At 44.6% G+C, this 24,655-nt stretch overlaps 1 protein-coding gene across 5 annotated transcripts; it reads right to left on the bottom strand.

Moving 5' to 3' along the window:
* Positions 1-720: 720 nt before the first annotated feature.
* On the bottom strand, positions 721-24,655 carry SERP2 (stress associated endoplasmic reticulum protein family member 2). Of its 5 annotated transcripts, XR_012426922.1 has the most exons (6): positions 24,590-24,655; positions 24,240-24,350; positions 18,461-18,533; positions 7,592-7,983; positions 6,542-6,614; positions 721-1,161 (listed from the first exon to the last, which is right to left on the bottom strand). XR_012426922.1 is itself a non-coding variant. In XM_015439238.3 (5 exons), the coding sequence occupies exons 2-5, from the start codon at positions 24,321-24,323 to the stop codon at positions 1,104-1,106; spliced, it is 438 nt and encodes a 145-aa protein (XP_015294724.1). In that variant the 5' UTR covers positions 24,324-24,350; positions 24,590-24,655; the 3' UTR covers positions 721-1,103. The 5 variants fall into 5 exon arrangements, 2 of the variants coding, with proteins under 2 accessions (XP_015294724.1, XP_045233545.1); XR_012426921.1 differs by lacking the exon at positions 6,542-6,614; XR_001486393.3 differs by lacking the exon at positions 24,590-24,655 and having other exon boundaries at positions 7,592-7,814; positions 24,240-24,517.

Genomic DNA, 24,655 nt, shown 5'->3' with positions numbered 1-24,655 from the left:
GGTCATGTCTGTCACTTTCCTTTTTAAAGCTCTCATGAAGTTAATGAATGAAAAAAATTGCTAATGCAAAGATGGAAATTAATAAAAACAAAAGCATGCTTCATATTGCAGGGTGACCACCTCTAATCCTACCAGTGATCCTGTGGCTGTCCCTGTAACTTCCTTTGGCAACACCATGCTTTGAGAAGCTGCGGGGGAGGCCGGCCAGGGAGAGGGCCTCACCCACCTATTCTGCCAGCTGATCCCCCAGAGGGCTGCAAGGCTCCTGATTTACCCAGAGCTCTGGAGTGGCTGAGGCTGGGCCCTGGGGTTGGATGGTTCTCACCAAGAGGCCTGGGACGTCTGCTCTGTGCTAAGCTCCGAGGCCGACTACAGAGGAGATAAAGACTAATCGGACCTTCGCATACATTGCACATGCCTTTTCTGAACTGAAAAAGAGAAGAACAAACAAGACAAGACAAAAATATTGGAAAAAAAAAAAAAGAAGAATCAAATGTGTAGAAAATGCAAGGTCATTAGAACTGCCCAGGGCTTCATTCAGGCAAAGATCTTGAGGGTCTGGCCAGGGACCTGCTGAGTAAATCTAGCTCTGGTTCCCCTCCCACAGATTCCCTGCCCCTCCTCCAACTGCATAACCAAGTCTCTTCACCTCCCAACCTTCCTTGAGCTATTCTGCTATTTCCTTCACTTTCATTTTCTCACTATAACCCACACATGGTATAAGGTTGAACGAAGGCATTTATTTGTAAAACCACTTCTCAATGGGGGAGAGATTGTATCCATAGAAAGTAAACCAGTGATCCTTCAGAGGGCCACATGCACGCATTAGTGAAACCAAGGGAAAAGCCAAAAAGACAGCACTGCTGCGGACGACCCGCGTGGCTACTAATCCTGCCAACAGAAAAGCAAAATGTCCTTTCCGCTTGAGAACACGGATGCACCAAGATGTCCTGTGAGAAGGCAATTTGGTCTGACATCCACGATGAAGTGATCAGGGAACAAGTGGGGGAGCGATTTTTTCTATTCCTGTGGCCTGTTGCTTCCCGCAGAAACTGGCTGACCGCTTCCGTGGTCCTCCCCTCTCCAGTGGGAGGGAGGTGGTGTCAAATCCCTGGCCTTCTCACATGCCCATCCTTATGCTCTGAATGATCTGAAAGATAGCTGAAAGAGGAAAACACAACAGCTCAGACACCAGACTGCACACAGCTGGAAACCCAGCCCACAGTGAGCCGGGCTTCTGCAGACCCCCGGGCCCTGACGTGTTAGTTCACAGCTGATTAGATATTTCCTAACAAGGAGTTAAGTTAACAAGAGGTCAGTGAACTTCTTTAAAAAGGCAGCCTCGCTCAGTCGGCTGATGGATGCCTCAGGGATTTATAGATAACTCCTGCTAATTCCACCAGCAGTTAAGGCCAGAAATCCCTCAGGCATTGAGAGGAGATTTGGCCCCCTTCCCCAGCAAAGTTCTGGGGCTGCCTGGGAGAGGGATATGGGCTTTCGTGCAGAAACTGCACTCATTAAACAGGTCAGTGAGTCTGCCTTTTCAAAATGGCTGTGACCTGTAAAACAATCAGCCCTGTGCTGGGAAGGCAGACCAGGTGCTCTGAGCAGCCCACGGGCCGGCCTCGGGCTGCCCAGAACCCTCCATGCGTGCGTATCTTCCGGCTACAGGGAACTCTCTGGAAGGCAGCTGTCTCTCATGGAGAGCTGCACTGATTTATTCAGGGCTCAATCTTTAATAACTGGGGTTGTCAAGGGGCTGGGTAGCCTGTAAGCCCACAGAGAACTCCTGGGACCCCTGCCCATGTGGATGAGAGCTGGTTACATAGCTTCGGCCTGCTTCCAGCTACTGGGTTTCAAATGTGTCCCAGGAGAGGAAGATCCCAACTTCTTTTTCACATCTTCCTCAGTGAGCAACCTTGGTCAGTGCTGACAAAGATGACGGTAATGATAAGAGTAACTACCATGGTTTTCATCATGGTGACACTGAACATTCATGGAAAGTTGGCAAAACAAAAAATTGAATTTTTTTTTTTTTTAAGGAGGGTGGGTATTATCGCATCTAACCATGTGTAAAAACAGAATAAACACTGAGCTCTCAGGGGTCTTACCCCTTCTCGCCTTCATAAAGTCATCCTGGAATACATCCAGGATCCACGGTAAAACAGAGTTATCCAGAACCCTAGGAAACAAGTCATTCAACGTTTCATCATCTGGCGTCAGTGAGCACATTCTATGTATCAGACACCGCACTTCGAGGATACAAAGAGAAACGATGCACGGAACCTTGGGGAATTGTTCTTGGACAGCTGGGTTTTAAGGGTAGACAAACACGAATGCATTTTTTGGCTTTTTTTCCCCTAAAACCACTGCACCCATCATCACTACCTTTCTGAATTATAGATACCAACATATTTCAATGCCAACTTTCCATGAATGTTCAGTGTCACCATGATGAAAACCAGTAACTGATGAGATGTGCTGTGATCTGGCTACAGAGGAGGCAGCGTTTGATCTGACACTGAAATGCTTCTGGTCAGCTGCACTTCTGGGCTCTCATTTCTGCTTCTGATCAGTTTTTGGGTCTCTTTCTTCTCATCTCTGGTATTACTATACCCATCTGCAGTGGGCCCTCTACTATTATTTTGTTGCTATAGACTAAGCTGAAAACAGAAACTGTTAGAATTATGAGTCAAATCAGAGTAAATCAGCTCCATGTGAGTGTCAGGGATTCATCTGTAGATATGGTGAAGGTGTTGTTGGTTCAACAACTTGTGATATTTAATTCTGGATGTGCTCAGATGTTTTCTTAGCTCTAAGTTTGGGTTCTTGGGCAGGTCTTAACAGGGGCAGTTGGTAGATAGAAGAGAAAGTACCTATAACAATTTATAAGCTGGCAGAAATATGTGATGTTCCTTTCCTCCCCACCAAGGCTCACAAGGAATAAAAATTAAATAAACATTCTGTATTGTGGCTCAATGGGAATGCCAGGAGGCAGCTGTATATTCAACATTAGAAAAAAAAATTACATCTACCATGCCTCAGACTTTGTTCTTGTGATCAGGGAACTATTGCTAATCCTGACCAACAAGTTGACTTTAGAGCAGAAAGTTAGGATCCGATGGAATTGGGTTGAATATCAGCTCTTTGCTGAAAAGCTGTGTGACTGGACAAATAATTAACCTCTTCGAGGCTGCTTCCTGTTCTGTAAAATGAGGATCATGGCCCCTGCAGGGCTGTCATAGGGATTAAACCACATGACGTATTGGAAGGGTCCTCACACATGGAGGACTCAGTGCCTGGTAGCTACTGCTATCATCACTGTTACCATGACTTCAACAACTGCTGCTTCTCCATGTCCCACATGCAGGCCAGCGCTTAGCACTATCTGCCACCCTACAAAGCTGTGAACTTTGGGAAATTACTACACAGTTCTGAGCCTGCTTTCTCTACCTGTAAAACTGTGGATAATAAGTACCTCAAAGGATGGCAAGGAATAAATAGGATGATGTAAGTAGATGCTCAAAAATATTACTTCTTACTTACTCTTGCCCTTAGACAAAAAATTATCAGCAGGATGTAAGTCAACAAACAGGAAACCATCGGTGTCTCAGTCCATATAGCCCCCATATTAAGTTAATTCATAACTTCAAAAGTTCTGGGTAATAATAAGAAACCGTGCAATTCTTGTTTAAGGAACTGTTACAAATCTCTCTAAAGAATCTAAGACAGGGCAGGTGCGGTGGCTCATGCCTGTAATCCCAGCACTTTGGGAGGCCAAGGTGGGCAGATCACGAGGTCAAGAGATGGAGACCATCCTGGCCAACACGGTGAAACCCCGTCTCTACTAAAAGTACAAAATTAGCTGGGTGTGGTGGTGCCAGCTACGTGGGAGGCAGGAGAATCACTTGAACCCGGGAGGGGGAGGTTGCAGTGAGCCGAGATTGCGCCATTGCACTCCAGCCTGGGCGACAGAGCATGACTATCTCAAAAAAATAAAATAAAATAAAAATAAAATAAAAATAAAAAAATAATAAAAAATCTAAGATAAAGTTTGTATGTCTCAGAACAGCGATACTGATGTTAAAATAACTTATCTAGTTCTTTGAGTTTGCTTTAAAAACTGAGGATCATTCCTGATCATAATTGAATCCATGAATTAACGTGTAAGAGTCCAGCGATCCTTAACATGTTCACAGATGAACCTTCTTGGAGACACTACTTTGAATAAAGTCTATTTTTTAAGTTCACCATTTACCTCCACAAGATAACAGTTGTGTTTATTTCTTTTTCAGTTGTATCATGGTCTTTAAGAAAACTTACACATCTTATACTAATTATATTAACTGTAATCCTGTGTACCTGCCAATACTGACCTGCAGAGTAACCTCCGCCTTCCAAATGCTGACTTTCTGAGGCGGCAAATGGGAAGGGAGCCAGCAGTGAGTTCAAAAGAGGGAAAGGAAGCGGGGAGTCTAGACCCTGACAAGTTAATAACTTAACAGTGGGTGAACAAAGCTGAGAAAACAGCAGAGCAGGCTGCAGGAGAGGAACTGTGGGCAGGCGAGACAGCGGGGAGGAGAGATGCCAAGAAAGGGAGGGACAGCAGGCATTCCAGGGCAGGCGATCAGGGCGTGGGCAGGTCCCAGAGGTTCAGAAAAGTCCAGGCGAGAGCAGGAGCTACGAGACCCACGAAGCCTCTGCATCCTCCTACCTGTGTCAAGGATCCTGGCCCTTGGTAACCTTAGATGATCCCATTTCTCGTTTTTCAACCTCCCCCTTTCAACGAAGTCTTTAGGCTTTAACATGCTAGGAGCACTCCCACTGCAAAATCAAACACACCAAAGCTATGTGCCTGACTCCACATCCCTATCCACAGGGCCCTCTCTTCCTCTTCACAACCATTTCTAAAGAGCTGTCTATGCTCACTTTCTGCACTCTCTTACCTGCTATTCTCGTGTCAATCCACCTCATTTTAGCTTCTGCTCTCTTCCCTCCATTGAACATCTTTTGCTAAAGTCACAAATGACTTTTGGGTCGCTTAGTGTAACAGGCGTTCTTCCACCTTCTCTTGTCTTACCCTCTACTCACCCCTGCTGGGCACTTCCTGTTGGAAACTCTCTTCCCTCGGCCTCTGTGAAACCATGGTCTTCTAGGTTCTAGTTTTCCTCCTTCTCTTGGCTCTTTCCTCTAAGCTTATTTTAGAGGAAACAATCCACTTGACCATTAAACATGGGCGCTGACATTCTGCAACGAACGTTACTAGCTTTCTTCTCATTACATTCTTCCTCCTTAGGCGATGCCTCCCAGCCCACAGTTTGAATTGCCACCTAGCTGTTGATGATGCACAAATGTGTATCTCCAGCCCTAACTTCTCTGAGCTCCAGCACACCTTCCACTATCTACTTGATATTTGCACCTGGGTGGCTCAGAGGTACCTCAGACTCAACAGGACCTTGTCATGATCTCTTCCCACTGCTAAAACTGGCATCATTATCTTCCATCTTGCATGTAGACTCAAAACACCACAGTCCTTCCTGACACCTCCAATTGATAACCAAGACCTGTGGATTTCACCTGGGAATCTTGTGATTATGCACCCTTCTTTCCATTCCTCAGAAGCCACCCTAGTCCAAGTTACCATCATTCTCCCCAAGACCCCAGTGAGGCCCTCCCAGTGCTCGACTCTTGTTCTTCTTCCATCCTTTCTCCATACTGTAGCTAGAATTATCCTTTCAATAAAAGCAAATAATATATTGTCACTCCCGTGTTTACTGCACATCAAAAGCTTCCCGTTGCCCAGTCCCTGATGAGGCCTCCATGACCTGCACATCCTGGCCCCTGTCCAGACCTGTCAGACTCACCTTGTATCACTCTTCTCCTTGCTTGGGGCACTCCCTCATGTTTTCAAAAGCTCCCTGTTCTCACCACAGGGCTTTTTTTTTTTTTTTTTTGGAGATGGAGTCTTGCTCTGTCACCAGCCTAGAGTGCAGTAGCACGATCTCGGCTCACTGCAACTTCTGCCTTCCGGGTTCAAGCGATTCTCCAGCCTCAGCCTCCTGAGTAGCTGGGACTACAGGCACGCACCAGCACACCCAGCTAATTTTTTTGTATTTTCAGTAGAGACAGGGTTTCACTGTGTTGGCCAGGAAGAAATAAACACAACTGTTATCTTGTTGATCTCTTGATCTCGTGATCCATCTGCCTCGGCCTCCCAAAGTGCTGGGATTACAGGCGTGAGACCACAGGGCTTTTACACATGCCATTCTTTCTGTCTGAAATACTTCTACCCTACCCTATTCCCTACTTTCCTTCATCAACCAAAAGTTAATGTCTTCAGAGAAGCCTTCTTTGATCACCTGGAGCAGAGGTTCTCAGACTTGAGCACACATCACAGTCTCTCGGGGACAGGTTAAAACGCAAATGCTGGATACCTTCTCCCCAAGCCCTGGAGTTAAGGGACTGAGAATCTGTGTTTCTAACAAGTTCACAGCGGACGTTGAGATGCCGGTCCAGGGACCACACTTTGAGAACCACTTACCTGAGAGTACACAGGTCCTTTGCATTATATGATTTCATAGCCCCATGTGCCTCTTCTTTACATAGTTTCATGGCTGAAATTGTACAGTTTCATGGCTGAATTGAAAGTGTTTTGGTGTGATTACTTGATTAACTCATCTTTCTTTGCCATTAGACTACAAGCTCCAGGATAACAGGGACAAGGGATGGCACAAAGTAGGTCCTCTGTAAATATTATTGAATTACTGAAAAGTGAATGATTGCAAAAAGCACAGAGGAAAATATATTTTAAAAACCTCAAATGACTACTCTGCAAACCCAAAGAGTCAGCATCAAATGGCTGCCTTTAGATCCAAATGTCTCTAAAGCTCAGTCTTCGAAGGGGAAGTATAAGACCATAAACCCCTAAAGGCCTGAGAATGGGCCATCCCAACCCACTCTCACCCTGGGGACTGACCCTCCCCAGCTAAGAGGGAGTGCCAGAAGGACACAGGGATGACATAACAAGTGGGTCCCATAGGTAAATGTCAGAAAGCTGGAACCCTGCCAGATAACAGGAGGCTTCCTAAAGCCACTTTTATTGACAATAAATTGATGCTAAAGGAGATCAAGGGAGTTGCTGAGAAGAGAGATTAAGAGAGGCCGGAAGAAGAATATCCTTTAGGAGAAGAAGACAATGTAGAAATCATACCGTTTTGCTTATTTTTCATTTAAGAAAATGAAAATGATGAAAGAGCTGGTAGAAAGCAAAGTATGGGTTCTCTAAGAAACAAGCTGAAATGTTAGGAGACAAGACATTGCAAAGTGGATCACTAAGTTCTCTAAAATAATCAGCACAAAGAAAGTCAAAAGCAAGATGCCATTTTCTGGTGGCTTCTCTAGAGATGGAGAAGAGGGAAAAAAGAGAGATGCCAGAGACAGGCGAGGGCAACAAGATGCTGTTAAAACCCAGATGTTATTAGCAAAGAATGTAAAGCTTTCTATCCGCATTAAAATAGCAGAAAGAGCTTCTGAGAGAGAGCCTCTACACCAGCCCAAATGCCCCCAGGGCACAAAGGAGGCCGCAGGTCACCTTAAGGGAGCCGATGGCTGATGAGATGTCTTCTCCAGGCTGTGCCTCTCAGATCCCGAGGATGAACTCCAGAGCAGATGAATGGCCTCAGTCTTTCGTCCAGGGCCGGCCCGTTCCTTAAACATCCCACTTGCCGGTCCTGGGTGGGGGTGACTCCCTCTGGATGTTACAGTTTTGAGAAAGTTCTGGCAGTCTCCAGGAAAGGCCAATTTATGTGGTTGACCTGCAAATATGGCGAATTCAAGTCTGTCCTGAAGCAAGTGTCCGGGGGGTGAGTGGGGACACCGGTGGCCCAACCAAGAGGTAGCCTGTGGCTGGGTCAGGTCTTTCTCCATCTGGGAGCAAGAACCAGGATGGCTGCACATCAGGAACCTCTGGAAAACACACTTTTTCTGGCAGGAAAAATAGGGGATGTTTTAGCAGGAGCTTTTTTCAATACACAGTCATATGCTAAAGGCCTAAATTGGTGGAAAACTTTTGCTTCATGGAACTTTCAGGGAAACCGTAAGAGAGAGGGAATGCAGGGTAATGGAAAACAGATGGGTTTTAGAGTCTGAAAGAACTAGATTTGGGGACTAGCTCTCTCACTTTTTAGCTATGGGACATTGGCCAATTTCTTCTATGAGCCGCAGTTTCGTGATCTGGAAAAATGAGTGTAATGGCATCTTTGCAGGGACTGTGTGACCAGAGGAGAAGATGTATGTGTAGGGCCTGGCATTACAAGAAGTCAGTCCTCAATAAATGGTAGCCAAAACAGTTGTACAAACAGATCTTGCTCACCCTCATGGGCTAGTTTATAAATAACTCTTTCTAGACTTAGAGAAGTTCTAGCTATCCCTGCAGAGGTGACACCACTGACTCTGATTTACAAACCCTATCCTTTACCTATCCAGGGGGGCCGCTGGTCTTGGCTCATGGAGGTTCCTCAATATCTCAGTGCTATGTTCACCCACTACAAATTTTCTCACCATCAACAAGCAAAGCTATCAAAATAGGCAAAATTTTATTTCTTCCCTCTTAAGCATTCAGAGCTTTGGTGAGGACCTTCCCAGGGAGATGGAGAGGTGGGAAGGCAGTGTGAGCCAGACCATAAACATAATTACAAGAACAGCAAACACTTACAAAGCCAACACTCTCACTCTACTAAACATTCCACATGCATTGCCTCAGTTAATCCTCAGGATTAATAGTCCTGAGGGTCCCAGGAGTTAGGAACCAGTACCATTCTCTTTTAAGAAGAGAAGAACTGAGGCTTAGATTCGGTGTAAGTATCTTAGACAAGGCTACATAGCTAGTAGGTGGTTTCAAATCCACAAAGTCTGGCCCTGAAGCTGTAGCTCTTAGCAACCATGTTAACTTCCCCGCTATGGCATGTGCACATGCTAAGGTGGTGGTTTTCACCCAGTACACCACAAAATACAGACCTTCCTCAAATTTTGTGTCCCCAAAAGATTTCAGAGAGCAGCTAACAGTTCACAGAGAAATGTTTCTTAGTTGTTGCAAAAGGCTCCATTCTGGCTCCTCAACCTTTGGGCTCAAAGACAGTTTGCCACAAAACTGGTGGCCACACAGGGAGTGGGAAGAGAGAGCACTGAAAAGAATGTCTCTGGCCTCTCATATGTCCCTGGCATGTTTGTGACTTGTACTTTTCTTCTTCCACACCATCCTTAACAGAACAGCCAGTCCTGGGGAAAGTTCGGGTGTGGTCCTTCCAGAAATGGAGAGGCCTCCAGCACATTCACACAGGGAGAGACCTGGACCATCCAAAACACAAGGATGGGAGAACGGGAGGATTCAGGCCCTGCCAAGGACATCTCAGAGAATCACTTCTTCACATCTGTTCTGAAAAGGCTGTCCTGAAAAAGGACCTGTCTGTGACATGCTCTCTCTCCCCTCCCCTGCCACGCAGCAGGCAGAGGCCCTGGAGAATACAGGGGGAAAGTGCCGCCTGTTAACTGACAGATGAAAGGAATGTCCCTGCCCAGAAACGGCAGAGCGACTCCCAACGGATGGTGCCTGATAAACCTCGCAGGCTCTTTGTTGAAAGGCATTAACTGCAATAACAGAGGCCAGCCCTGGAGCCAGGCACAATTTCCTATTTGATGGGCAAAGAGAGTCCAGATGTGTGCTCCCTTCTGGGGATGAGAAAGTCATAATATCCAGCAACATAGGGAGGTATACTATACACACACACACACATGCAAGCATGCATATGCATGCATATACATATGAACACATTCATGAACACACTAACACAAACACATTCACAAATACACACACGGAAACAAACACACACAAAAAACCCACATATACAAACACACACACAAATGCAAACAGAAACATACACAGGCTTCACTTCAACCAGAACAGCTGCTCTTTCATTTATTTCTCTCTGAGATTTGAACAAAGTTCTGCAGCTTAAAAAAAAAAAAAAAAAGACCAAAAACCACTAGTCTAGATTTTTTTTAAAACACATTTTTTTTTCCTGCTTATAAACGTAATATATGCTGACTGACAAATTTGGAAACTATAGGAAACAGTGAAGAAAATAACAGTCACTAGTTAATCCTGTTACCCCAGAGGCTTCCCTTTGATGGGAAATAAACATTTGTCAGTTTCAAGAATAGCCAGCCTTTAGTCACCATTAAAATTCTCATAATCTCTAATTAGGAAATGAATATCAGGGTTGGCCAGAGAAAGAGAAATAAAATTGAAATTAGGAATACATGAGGAAGAAACAGTCTGAGGGAGGGAACTGGGGCATGGTTGGTATTTAAGAGTTTCTCTCTGAGAGTCAAAGGATGATGGGAATTAGATGGTGACTCCATTGATGCTGCCTGAAACTATCACTGAGGCATCAGGACAGAGAGAAATACAACCGCATTGCAAAGAGTGCCATCTCAGATTACTGCATCCTGTCAACGTAGGGTATCACACCCAAGAACTCAGAAAGGGTAAATGATACTGTAAGACCACAAGAAACATGTATAGGCTGACTCTAAATAAAATTATCCAAACAGGTAGCATATTAAGGAAAAGACCTCATTTCACCAAGTCCAGGAGGCATTCTGGTCAAAGAGGAAAGTTGGAAATGTCGAAGACAGTTATCTTGTGAATACTGTGGCAATAACCTTATAAAAAATTTAGGCTAAGGATAGCAAAGATGAGAATGTGGCGCTGTCAGCCATACCGTGTTCAGGACAGACATTACCAATTAACTGCAGCCCACTTTCCCACTAAGCATTGGTACAGCCTGAGAGTCCTCAGTAAGGCTCATGCAAGAGCTGGGGACAAAAGGGAAAGGAAACACCCAGAGGAGAGGGCTCTGAGCACAAACAGCAGTGACTAGGTCCATGAATGGGCTGGGGAAGCGTGTCAAGTCTGCAAGTGCCTTGAGAAGATAGCAGTTGACCTATCTGTGTGACAGTATCTTTGTGGGGAACAGTCTCAGACAGACGTTCCAGCTAATGCTTGCCTCTGAGTCTTGAGATAAAAGCAAGCATTCTTCAGAAGCTCTCAAACAGCTCTGCAAAGAGGCAGGTTTCAAAACCCGGGACTGGCAGAGCCAGGATGAGCTGCTTACCTGGAAACCGGCCCCACTGCCTGCAGAAATGGAAGATAATACTTTTAGTAAAGGGGGAGAGAAAAAAAGCACAAAGTCTCTTATGAGGGCACTGAAATCCCTTGGCCTTTGATGTTGATCCGGGTCCTAGCAGATCAAGTGGAGACAAATCCAGCCAGTTAAACAGGCTCAAGCAAAACAAAATCCCAGGCTAAGGTTTGACAAGAAGTTTATGGCCTGTTTGGGTTAATAATCTCAGCAGACTCATAACAGGTATTGATTAAGAAATAGGTTTTTGATTTCTTACATAATCTATATATTAATAAAACTGTCTGGGTGTGGTGGCTCACACCTGTAATCCCAGCACTTTGGGAGGCCGAGGAGGGTGGATCACTTGAGGCCAGGAGTTTGAGACCAGCCTCAACAACAGGGTGAAACCCCGTCTCTACTAAAAACACAAAAATTAGCTGGGCATGGTGGCGCATGCCTGTAATCCCAGCTACTTGGGAGACTGAGGCAGGAGAATCACTTGAACCCAGGAGGCAGAGGTTGCATTGAGCTAAGATGGTGCCAATGCACTCCACCTGGGCAACAGTGAGACTCTGTCTCAAAAAAGAAAAAAAAAACTGGTTATCAAATTAAACAAAATGAAACGAGATATAGCCCTGAGATGTTCTAATTGGATAATACCATGTCTCAGAAGAATATACTATTCCCAAAGCTTTTGTATCTCATAAAGATAACTTTTACAGCAAAAGAGTGGTGGATTGGGGTTGCTTTAAGGAAATGAAACTCACGTTTTTTTTTCCCTGATATTCAAGTTAAAGGACAAACTGCTTTTCATTGATTGTGATCTGCATGTTGGTGTCCCTTCTCCCTCTGTGGGGAAGACTTGACGCTTTATCATGTGGGAAAACAGTCTCATGCACCCAAAGTGTTATCACTCACATTGCTTCCACTCATCTGTGGGGTGAAGAGGCAGGGCCCATGGCTTGCTGAGAGACTGAGACCCATGTGAGAGGTCGAGTCTGCAACTGAATGTACAGCCTGGAAGGATGACAGGTGTGTGCAAGTTGAAGCACCCCACAGCACAACCGATAGTCCCGTGGTACCACTGTTTCCCATGAGGGCTACAGGGACAGAGGTGGTGGTGACTGTAGCTGCAGGCTTTGAGCTTGCTATGGGCCTGCACTTAGATCCCCAGAGCCACTCAACGCCAGGACACCTTGGGAGGGCTGCTCATTATCCCCATTTTCTTGATAAGGGAATCAATACCAAGAGTAAACACCTTGTCCAAGGTCATTCAGCTGACAAAAGTGAATCTAGGCTCGGAGCTGACATCTGGCAGATCCTGAAACTATCCTCCCTTCAGAGGCCTCCTATTCTATGAGTGCCAACTGGTCAGTTTTCAAAGCAGTCCCTTGCCTAAGAGAACTTTTGCAATCATGGAAAGTAGAAATTTGCTTATTCTGAAGAGGGTGTATTTAGATAACCTCCCCAAACTCCCTCTCACCAGGGCAATGTATTAGAGGTTGCCACCAAGTGCCTAAGACAGAACAGGGCTGGGCTGCGCTCGGATCTGGGTGGGGGCGTGGGGCGGCCCCGGGAGGTCTGTTGCTCCCATCTGGCTTTGCAATGAGGGGTGGCATTCCCTGAGTGTGTGTTTATGCCAGGGGTCTCTGGGTGCCTGGACTGCGTCCCCTCACTACTCTCCCAGTCCTTGTTCCTTCCTTTTCATTATCTTGCTCTTACTAGGATGGCAGGCATGAAAAGCACATGCAGAGGAGGAGGAAGCCACAGGAGAGAAGCTGAGAAACAGGAGGCAAGTGATCGCAGAGACCCCCGACTCTCTATAAGAAAGGGGTCCTGTAGACTTTTTACAGGCTTGTTAAGCTGTTTTTCCACATAAAACGTAGAAAGGCTGACCAATAAGTGAGCACATACTTAAATGCCAGCTTCTTACTAGTCCTAACTCTTTCCCAGAAGACAGCCAGAAAAACAGATAAAATGTGCATTTGTTACTGTCTGCCTGACCTGAATATTTATTTACCCTAGGTACACTGGCACTATTTCTAAAAAGAGCACTTCGCCCAACCAATCATCAATGAGAAAAGTGGGTTAATAGAGTAAGGTAATGAAAGCAAGTGAGACTTTCAAGAGACTCACATCAATGATCAACGCCTTTATTAATACTAGAAGATTTCGCCTTTTTCCTTAGCATCTGCATAAAAACACACAAAATAAGAGTAACCAACCACATGAACTCAAAGAAAGGCCATATGACCTCCAAGGTCCCACTGGAACTTGGTGAAATGGAACTTGAGCCTGGCATAGGGGTGTATCTTGTTCAAAGGAGAGCTAATAGAAAGGAATAGGAAAAGGGCCTATCTGTCTGCAAAGATGTGGAGATCCTACAAGACACTCCAGTGCATTTGGCCTGACTGTTGCAGGCCAGGGCAGGTGTGCGGGTGCAGGTGTGCATACTGCAAACAGCTAGGCAGACGTGAGATGTAGGGAATTTTCCTATTTCAGATTACAAAGCTGGAACAGAGGTGAGACAGACCACTGATGAGGGCTTCAACTATCCTAGCACCTACCAGAAAGCTCATTACCTAAAACAAAGCAGCTGACAAATGGGCTAGACTTGAGGACCGTACATTCTTTTAAATGTAGAGAAAAGATGGGTAGGCACTTACGGCCTGTGACCCTAAAACGGGAGAAACTCAAGAGGGAATAGTCGGCTCTGCAAGATGAAATGAATCGTGACTAATCCCCGAGAAGTGGCAACAGGGACGGATCTAAAGGAGCTATTGTGTTTCTCATGACATTTTCTGTTTAGAAAAGGACGTGTACAAAGATAGAAGGAAGGGCACGGTACCAAGGACAAGCTGAGAAGAGTGACACATTTCTGTGAGAACTGTGCCCGACTTGAGCTGAGGCTTACAAAAAAATTGCTAAAGTTGGCAAGAAAAAAAAAAACGGTGGTGGTAATTATTTTTAGTTATGATTAAAAAAGGCATGAGGCCCATTGCTTAGGGATCATGATAGCATGTTAACAGAAGACAGAGAAAGTAAGATGGCTCAAGTCTCGTTTCATGTCTAACCTCTCCATAAAAGCAAAATGGCTTTATAACCAGAAAGCTTTAAATCAGCATCACTGAAAGAGCCCTGGGCGGCTGGGCGCAGTGGTTCACGCCTGTAATCCTAGCACTCTGGGAGGCCTAGGCGGGCGGATCATGAGCTCAAGAGATCAAGACCATCCTGGCCAACATGGTGAAACCCCGTCCCTACTGAAAAAAAAAAAAAAAAAAAAATTAGCTGGGCATGGTGGCGGGCGCCTGTAGTTCCAGCTACTCAGGAGGCTGAGGCAGGAGAATCGCTTGAACCTGGGAGGTGGAGGTGGCAGTGGGCCAATATTGTGCCACTGCACTCCAGCCTGGTGAGAGCGAGACTCTGTCTCAAAAAAACAAACAAAACAAAACAAAACAAAAAGAGCCCTAGGCACTAAGGGCAGGGGCTGTGGTATGGCAATAAGAGTGGGTCCTCTCGGGCTCTTTCATCCAAATCTCCAGGCCCTGCAGGCTCACATCCCATGGCCCTGCACAAACCTCCAGAGAGGCAGAGCTAACATACTTAATCCCTGGGAAACCGCTGGAGACCAGGAGAGTTCCAAAAGATGCTTGTTAGCAAATGTCCCAATTTACCCAAGAGGGAAAGATACAGGTCCTCCTGTATGGGCTGGTAAGCCAGGCAAAAGTTTAGGCCATATAATAGTTTTTTAAGCCCTTCAAAAAGGAAGAGATGGGTTTTGAGAGTTGGCATGGGTTTGAGAGGAATAAGCCAGGCCAGTGACTTGACTGGCTTTCTCGCTTATAGGCTGCCTAAGGGGGCAGACTGGAGAAGGCTACAGTGTATCTTGAAGCCGATATACATCTTTATCTACTTAGACCCTTGACAACACAGGTGGCATGGTCACTGGGCTCAGGGATGCCTGAGAGTAGGCTTCGGCCATTCTGAGCACCTTATAGTCTTGAGCCCAGCACATTCTCTGAAGCCACCATGCCACCGCCACATAGTGTTCCCATGCAGAGTCACCTTCCTCACACCCTTTGGCTGGCTGTCTGTTCTTCAAGACTCCGCTCAAACAGCACCTCCCCTTGGAAACTTTCTCTTCTGCTGAGTACGATTTAGAAGTTCCTTATCCACGCTGGCCAAGCACCCTGTAAACTCGGCTGTCACTATCGCAGTGTGCTTTCCCTGGGCTGCAACTGACAGTTTCCTTATCTGCCTCTCCCAATGCCTGCAAGCACCCAAACGGGATTGTATTTCCAAAGCCCAGCACGGTGCCGGGCACAGAGGGGGACCCTCAAGACATGATGATTGCTTGCATGAGTTTTGCTTAGAGGCTCAAAGTCAACCTGAAAGCGGTTATCTCTAATTGTGTTCTGTGTGTTTCTCCAAGTCTAGACTTTTATCAGTGACTTGGAAGAATAATATACTTTCAGAGACCATAACGTTGGGAGAAAAGGGTAAGTAGATGAGAGGCTCAAAGTTCAAGGTCTGATAATCTACAGACTGGTCATACAGCCTGAAAACATAGCTAACTTTTTTGTACAGGTTTATTATCTTGATTTTCCTGTGGTATGATAAAGGCATAGCTTTGTTTTTATTTTGTTCTTAGTTGAATACCAGAGACAGATCATCTGAGGCAATGCATCACAGATGAATATGTAGGTATTGATGGAAATACTGCATTAATGTACCATACTCACTGCAATTTTGCACGGTGCTTGGACTTATGCATTACTAATGAAGGACAATACATGAATATCTCATGTAATGTCACTGACCATATTATATATTATAATGTAATAATTCATTTATTATACATGTTCATCTATGTTTCTGAACTTTATGGACATGGCATTAAAAGATAAATGATAACCAACAATGAAATTTTAATAGAAGTAATCATTCTTCTTTGAGAATAAAAAAAAGTAATAGAGTTTTATATTAGGTCTCCAAAAAGGTCAACTAGATATCTGCAGTATGAGGAACATCTGGCTTATCCATCCATCCATCCATCCATCCATCCATCCATCCATCCATCCATCCATCCATCCATCCTGAGTGCTATATGCTAAATACTAAACTAATTAAATGAAAAGTAAACACTGCCTCCCCTGAGCTTATATCCTACTGGAGGGAAGTGAACCTAAGCAAGTAAACTAAATAGCTGCAACTGCCAATGAGGGCTACGAGTAAAATAAAATCACATGTGATGGAGGCAGGAGAGACTCTGGGATAAAGGGGTATGTAGACGTGTCTCCAGGGTTGCAGGAAGTTTATGTAAGGAAGAGCTGGGTGGCACTTGGCTGGCCGTCAGCTAGAAGTGAGTCAAGGATGTGCTGCAACTGTTAAAAAGTAACTGCAAGGCTGGGTCACATTAATAGAGGCAGAGTGGTGAGCAAAAGCAAGAGCAGTGACAATCCTACTGCTTCTGTGGTGGTCGCGCTGCTTCTAGACCGCCTTCTGCAACTGTACATGCTATACTTTTTTTTTCTTTAATTGAGACAAAGTCTCGCTCGATCGCCCAGGAAGGAGTGCGGTGGTGCCATCTCGGCTCACTGCAAGCTCCGCCTCAGTGGTTCAAGCGATTCTCCTGCCTCAGCCTCCTGAGTAGCCGCGACTACAAGTGCGTGCCACCACACCCAGCTCATTTTTTTTGTATTTTTATAGAGACAAGGTTTCACCATGTTGGCCAGGATGGTCTCGAACTCCAGACCTCGTGATCCTCCCCGCCTCGGCCTCCCAAAGTGCTGGGATTACAGGTGTGAGCCACCGTGCCTGTGGCGTGATCCGTGGTTCATGGCAACCTCTGCCTCCCAAGTAGCTGGGATTACAGGCATGCGCTGCCAAATGCTATACTTTAAGAAAGTCATTGAGCAGATCCAGAAGAGGAGTCTAGAAACCACATCTTATGAGGCAAGGTTGAGAGAATTAGGGAAGCTTAGTTTGCAAAAGGAGCCACCAGGCAGTCATCTTTAACATATCTGATGATTCAAGGTGCTTAGAGAAGAACGAGTCTATTCTGTGTTATCCTAGGAATTCAAATCTGAACAACTGAGAAGAAGCATCGTGTAATTTAAAACAAGAGAGACATTTCTAATAGAATTCCAGCTGTGCAGAAATGGAATGGGCTCTTGAAGAAGTGAGCACCCCATCCTCAGAAGTATCCAAACAGGGATTGGGTAAACAGCTGTTTAAAAGACGTCCTTAAGGATATTTCTTTGGGAATAGAGTAGAACTGTGTTTCTTTGGAAGATTTTCTCATCTTGGAATGACAAATCATCTTTAAAATATTTGAGCCACAAGCAACAATAATGCCAAGTACTTTGGATCCTTCCTTCCTCCTAAGAGTTTCTGCTTCTTTGGAAGAGTGGTCTCTTGAAGATAAAAGGAACTGATCCATCTTAAATTTTTTTTTAAATTTTCATGATTTTAGGTTTGAATGCATGATTCATCTTTAGTCATGGGCTTCTCCTGTCACTGGGGCAGACGCTGTCTTGCTGGGAGGCCTAAGCCTTAGCAGGAAGATGTGGACCTCCTGCCTTCCTGCCCTCAGTAACAGTGAGCTGATGGAGGGTGGGAATCCCTAAAGGCATATGCTATGTGGTTAGAAGAAGTGACCTCCACTCACAAGGACTTCTGAGACCCAACATATGGGGATCAGGAACCATGTCAAGGCTAGTTCAGCATGTAACTAGAAACAATGGTACAATGCTTCTGCTCATCTTCCCTGCATTTGTGTGTGTGCGTGTGTATCTGCATGTGTGTAAGTAAAGCTCTCAACTTGCCACCTTACAGTATCAGGTGACCCACACCTTAAGTCTTGGGTCAAAGGCTCAGTTGTATCTAGGAGTTCTGGAGAACTTTCTCATAAGGCATAAGGCCTCTCCCTTTCTCTGGAATGTGGATTTATCACAGGCAGACAGGTGTTTCACCTTCTGTTCCAACGCCCTTTTAAAGCTATGTCTGCACAAAAAGACTTACTGAACTCTACAGTGTATACAGCCACTTTACTCAGTGTAATCATTTTATGATTGGGATTTGATAGTGTATCAATTCTGTCTCTACCTATATTTGGAATAGAAACTAAATCAAAACCCATTAAGATTAAGGTTTAAGGCAGTGGTAAACTTGAATCCCAGACCAACATGTTTTTCATCTATTTGCTTTGTGAAGAAAACACGTTTTTCAAAGTCCAGCGGAGAACATGGGATATAAGTTCAGTGAAACTCCCATACCTGAGCCACAGACAACAAAAACAAACAGTGCCAACAGCCATGGTCCCACAGGATATTTCTCCTCTTGCGGCCTCTAAAAGGGAATGGGAAAAAGTAAGATTAGGTTCATTGACTCAAGAAACTATTTGAGTATCACTAGGCATTGTGCTAGGTGCTAGGGATTCTACTGTGAATGAGACAGACTTGATTTCAATCCCTCAGTGGACAGATATAGATGGATGAATTCCATTAAAAGGATTGAGATAGGTTTGCAAAAATTCATCAATAACCTTATTAACATCCCTGTAACTCAGTGAACTGTAACTGGGGACAGATATGGTATGAATACATAAACCAATATGGTGATTTAGGAACCAAAATGATATTAATAATAATTTTGCATCTGCTGAAGGTATGCTCCGTGCCAGGCACTATACTAGGCAGTCTGTATTCATTATTTCTGGCAAGTATTATTATTTCCATTTCGGAGTTGAGAAACTGAGGTTCAAAGTTTGTTAACTTGAGCAAGAGCTGGGATTCAAATTTAGGTCTGCCTCATTACAAAGACTGGGTGTTTTCCATGAACAGATTCGATATTTAGGTTCTGCATCTGTGAATTCCAAGCAGGATCAGAGATCACAGACATTTTCTCAAAACCTTTTACATACCCCCAAATTAGGAAGTCAGTACAGTGGAAATCCTTGGAACAATAGAAGCACCACAGCAATCGTAAATGGTTATGAGTGAAGCAGTATTTTGTAATAAAACTCCTAAGCCTTAATAAAGCTAGAAATTGGGATAGGTCTCTGAATTCTCTGGGAAGCAGAAGCTGACTGTCCAAACTGCATGAATGAAGCCCTACAGACCTCCTGCTTTTTTCAAACCAAAAGCACAGACAAAACACCTCCAGGTCTATGTGCAGGTGGGGCTTGGTCCTTAAACCCAAATCAATCAGAACAACAAATATTTTCTGACAGATGCATCAGAAAAGAAGTAAACTTCTCAGAATAGGAGACTGGAAAAAAAAAAAAAAACAACCCAAATAACTCACTAATTATTTTCTGATTAGCTTGAAAAATAGGCTGCATTCAATACACATTAAATAATTCACATGCAAAACACACAAAGAAAAACGTGTTGGTAGAGTGGAATGTTCACAAGTATTGATTTGTGGTTGATATCATAAAACCCAATTCCAGATTTCAATTAAATGTTGTTGACATTTAAACATTATATTCAACATTGTAAAATACGGGCTAAAACGTATGTTCATATCCATACAAATATGACAGCTTGACATTCAGACTGAAGGTATGTAATAGTGTTTCAAAAAAAAATGAGTGGTGCTATCATCAAGGATGTAAGTTTTTGAAATGTTGAACAAATTTTAGTAATGTTTCCAACAAAAATTTCTTTTTTTTTTTTTTTTTTTTTTTTTGAGACGGAGTCTCACGCTGTTGCCCAGGCTGGAGTGCAGTGGCGCGATCTCGGCTCACTGCAAGCTCCGCCTCCTGGGTTCACGCCATTCTCCTGCCTCAGCCTCCTGAGTAGCTGGGACTACAGGCGCCCGCCACCGCGCCCGGCTAATTTTTTTGTATTTTTAGTAGAGACGGGGTTTCACTGTGGTCTCGATCTCCTGACCTTGTGATCCACCCGCCTCGGCCTCCCAAAGTGCTGGGATTACAGGCTTGAGCCACCGCGCCCGGCAAAAATTTCTTTAAAAAAGGATAATCTTCCTCTGATTTTCACTGCAGTTGCTTTCCTAGAAAATTTATCATATAGTAAAACTGCAAAATCTATGATGTGTTGTATTTAGATATAAAATTAAGTTCTAGGCTAATGTAAATATAAACTGGCTTCTCATCTAAAAAAGGAATTTATTTTATCATAGATAAAGGCAACAGTTCTTTAGTTTTCAGCTTACCAAAGAGCCCTTCTATTTTGCCTCACTTGGGTCTACTTGTCACTTGTATGGCCATATACTTTTTCTTGATAACATGTGCCACAGTTTGTAGGTCTGTATTTATTCCTGTGATAGTGTGTTTAATATCTGTCTCTCTATGAGACTGTAGACCCCACAAGGGCAGGGACTATGTCTTGTTCATGTAGTAATGTATAGAAATGCCTGGCACAGAAGTTAAACATAGGGGATAATAAACGTTCATTGAAAAACAAATAAACGTACAAGTTTCATTAAATAAGATTTCTTAGGTTAGGCAGAGTAAACGCAGGTTCTAGGAAGGATATTGTCTTTTTAGTAATACTTCCTAATTGGTGTAGGATTATCCCTGTATCTCTCCTACACAAGAAATATGGATTAAAGTGTCAACTGCAGGTAGACTGTGACTAAGGATTAAGACATTCACTTCTCTGTTCTTGACTAAGCCTGTATCTACCACCACTCACATGCCGGCAAGTCACACTGCAAAGGAATCAGTGGCTGCTCTTAATCAGATGAGGACAAAATCAGTCTTAAATAATTGCGTAAGGTAACTGTGCCATTTTTTGGCCCTTAAGGCCAGGCCAAGATCAGATCCGGTAAACAACATTCATAAAGCTACCTGAACAAAGTGTGACATTCGCCCTTCCCACCCTCTTCCACCACCTACCCAGGAACTTGTCACAGTTGTCCAGAAACCTGTTCTGTTGCTGTTGTGCCACTAATGCTATATAAAAAGATTCATTTTATCTCTATTTCCAGTAAAGCTAGTAAGTGAATTCAGGAGCCTGTAATGAATTATTTGCCCAGGACAGATACCAAACAGAGTCCTTTATTTTTCATATGCAGAAAAAACAGATGATCAGCATGTAGAGCTTGGAGCATATAACACAAAAACCTTTTGGATGACATTCTCCAGGGAATCAACATTATTTGGGGACTTTGGCTGATCAGAGTACCTATATATCTTTTTTTGACAGCTTTGGGTGACCGCTTTTTAGAAGGGGTGCCCAGCACAATCCCATTGGGACAATTCACATAAACCTGACTCTATGGCTGGAAAAGGTGGGGAAAACTAGTAGCAGTTCTGCAAATGACATGGTTTATTCCAAACATGAGTTTGCTACTTCTTGAGGCTCCAAAAATGTCAGGGAATGGCTTTCCCTGTGATTAAGATACCAGTAGAGTAACTCAGAACTCTGAAATTTAAATTCTCCCTTCATTCTGGAGAAGTTACTACTGTATAATCACAAAATGATTATTCCAATTCTCTGTTTTTCTTTCTTTCTTTTTTTTTTTTGACGGAGTCTTGCCCTGTCACCCAGGCTGGAGTACGGTGGCACGATCTCGGCTAACTGCAACCTCTGCCTCCCGGGTTCAAGCGACTCTCATGCCTCAGCCTCCCGAGTAGCTGGGATTACAGGCACCTGCTACCATGCCTGGCTAATTTTTGTATTTTTAGTAGGGACGGGGTTGCACCATGTTGGCCAGGCTGGTTTTGGACTCCTGACCTCAGGTGATCCGTCCGCCTCGGCCTCCCAAAGTGCTGGGATTACAGGCATGAGCCATCGTGCCCGGCCTTGTTTCTTGGATTAGTCTGCTATCTGGGAGAATAATATTAATTTATCCATAAGCTATTAGCTAATAATAAAATACTGAATCATCTGCATACAATTAAAGAAGTTTATTTCTGAATAATTAGTCTGAATTTTCAGTTGGAATCTATACATATGTTCCCGTTTAATGAATTTCATCCTGAATAGTGATCTTTTGCAAGTTACTTTTAACAAAGTATAATCATATTTGACTTGTAATTAAGAAAATGAGATTTAGGATTTATCAAGTTTCTCTTTGAAAGAAAATTTCATTTTTCTATTGGATAATAATCTATTTACAATAAAGTTAACCAAAATTCCCCCAACCAATGCAAAGCAAACATTGATTGCGACTTGGTCTGGAAACCTTTCATTACAAATTTAGCCAGGTCATTTAAAAACTCTTATAGGTGCAAGGCACTATGAGAGTTTCTTGGCGGCCATCCCATGACATATTAGAGCATATTAAAATGAACTCACACTGAACATTAAATATAATTTAAATGTAGCTCTGAACATTGAGTTGAATGGCAGGTGACTGGCATTAAATACCTTTTCCAGGTATTTAAACAGTGTTTTCCCAATTTTTCCATTTTCTTCTTTTATTTTGGAGCCAATAATTTTTGTTTGGGTCCCAAACGTTTTCTAGTATTTTGGAAGAACTTGAGGTGGCAGACACTGAGTCTACAGAACCTAATGGATAAAACAGCCTTAGAAATTAGTTCTTGTTTTCTTCTTATTTTTGTAATCAGATAAGCTGTCAACTGAGATCTGACAACTGAACTCTGTTTTTTTAGTTCATGAAAAAGAGCCACGTGACTAGTTATTTTTCACCGTGTCAGTTAGCAGGTCTGATCCCTTGAGAAGGAAGAATTGATCTCTTAGGGATATAAAACCCTGCATGCCTTAACATCAATTATAAGTTGCTTCTCAATGTCAACCTGGGCAGCCATTTTTTTTCCTCAGTAAAAATAGGGAAAACATAAATCAATGTAACAAAATGGTTCCAATTTGATGGCATCTTGACATTTGCTGCCCTAATCACAACTAAGTGATCTAATTCCTAAATGAGAGAATTTTAAGGATTACTTAGGTCTAGAGTTGTGTATAAAGCTCTAAGTAGAGTTGAGTTTGATCCTAGAGTTTCTCTACCATAATACTGCTTGGTTTTGCAAGAATTCTGGTGTGGTGATTACAGATCTAGCTTTTTGCTTAGTTAATCAAACCAGTATAGTTTCTTCGGCTAAAAGGAATTGATTCATCAAATCTGCAAGCTTTCCCAGCCAAACTCCAAGCTTCAGCTGGATTTCCACTTAACTGTATGGGGTAACAGATCCCAGGCGCCTTTGCTCATATACTTGGAGACCAACTTCGCCAAATTACCCATGCGACTCATGCCTCTGAATGTCCAAAGTCACAGGCCTTGCATTTTCTGTTGAAGATAATCTGCTTTGCTAAAAGAAACTCCTGAGTGTAACGCACAGGTTTTACTTAAAAGTCCAGTTACAAACCTTCAATTTACAGTTCTAGGGACACCGAACGCCTGACAATAAACTGGTCTCTAAAGTTATACCATCAGAATGAGTCTGAATTCACCGAGTGGAAGGAATAGTAATGCTGCCCTTAGACTTTAGCCTAGGGGCTGAGGGAGGTTTCACTGGAAGACAGGTAAAAGAGAAAAAGGAGGCTGGAGAGAATATGGGTCCAAATCTCACTCCCCATTTTGTGCCCTTTCAACATCTCCGTGGAAACCCTAACAAAGGGTCTGGAAAGAAACCTGATCCTGGTGCAAGTCTGTTGGGGAGGGAAAGCAGGAGTGGAGTCTGGGAGGAGGAGATGAAAAGTGGCCTCCATTTAACCATTGATTCATTCATTCAGTCATTCAACAAACGGTCGAGAACATACTAGGTTCCAGGCTCTGTGTCACGCAGTTGACTTAAGTGGCCCCTAAGGATGAGGCTTTCCATCTTTCCCTGGGACAAGGCTCAGCTGTCTCCTGGCGGGGAGGAGGGCTCCTCTGCACCTCCCTGGTAGCCAAGCGGCCACTCCCAGAGGGGCCACGACCAACCAGGGCCCTCTCCGCCCACGAGGACGCCAAGCGGACCGCGCCGCCCTGAGCCCAGCTCTCAGCCCACACTCTGCAGGACCCCGCAGAAGGGGCGGGCCGGGAGCAGAGAGGCCGGACCCTGCGCCGCTACCCGCCCGGCCCCGCCCCCACCCCGCCCGGCTGCCCGGCTCGGCCCGGCGGGCGCCGACCCCGCCTTACCAGGGTTTTGGCTACGTTCCCCCTTTGGGTGATGTTTTTGCTGTGCTTCTCGTTAGCCATCCGGATCCGCTGTTTGGCCACCATGGCTTGGGCGCTCTGAAATGCTCCCACCTACAAGGATCCCCCACGTTAGCTCCTGCGACAGGGCCGAGCGCGTCCCGCCGAGGCCCCCGCGGCCCACCCGGGCGCTGCAGGTGGCAAGGCGCGGCCCGGAGCCACGCGCACCCCGCTCCCCGAGCCCCGGCGAGCCGGCTCCAGAGAGAGGCCGCAGCCCGGACGGAAGTAATCTCTCATCTCAGGAAACCCTCTCCGACTTCCTCGCCATCCTTCCGGTCCCCGCAACTACCTACCCCGCGCGGCCACCGAGGCAGGCGCGGCCGCGCGTCCTCCCGCGCCGACGGGCCGGAGCGCAGCGC

Source organism: Macaca fascicularis, chromosome 17 (genome assembly GCF_037993035.2).
Source record: "Macaca fascicularis isolate 582-1 chromosome 17, T2T-MFA8v1.1".
NCBI classification, from domain to species: Eukaryota; Metazoa; Chordata; class Mammalia; order Primates; family Cercopithecidae; genus Macaca; species Macaca fascicularis.
The sequence above is the reverse complement of the archived record's forward strand: the minus strand, read 5'-3'. Positions and strand labels throughout refer to the sequence as shown.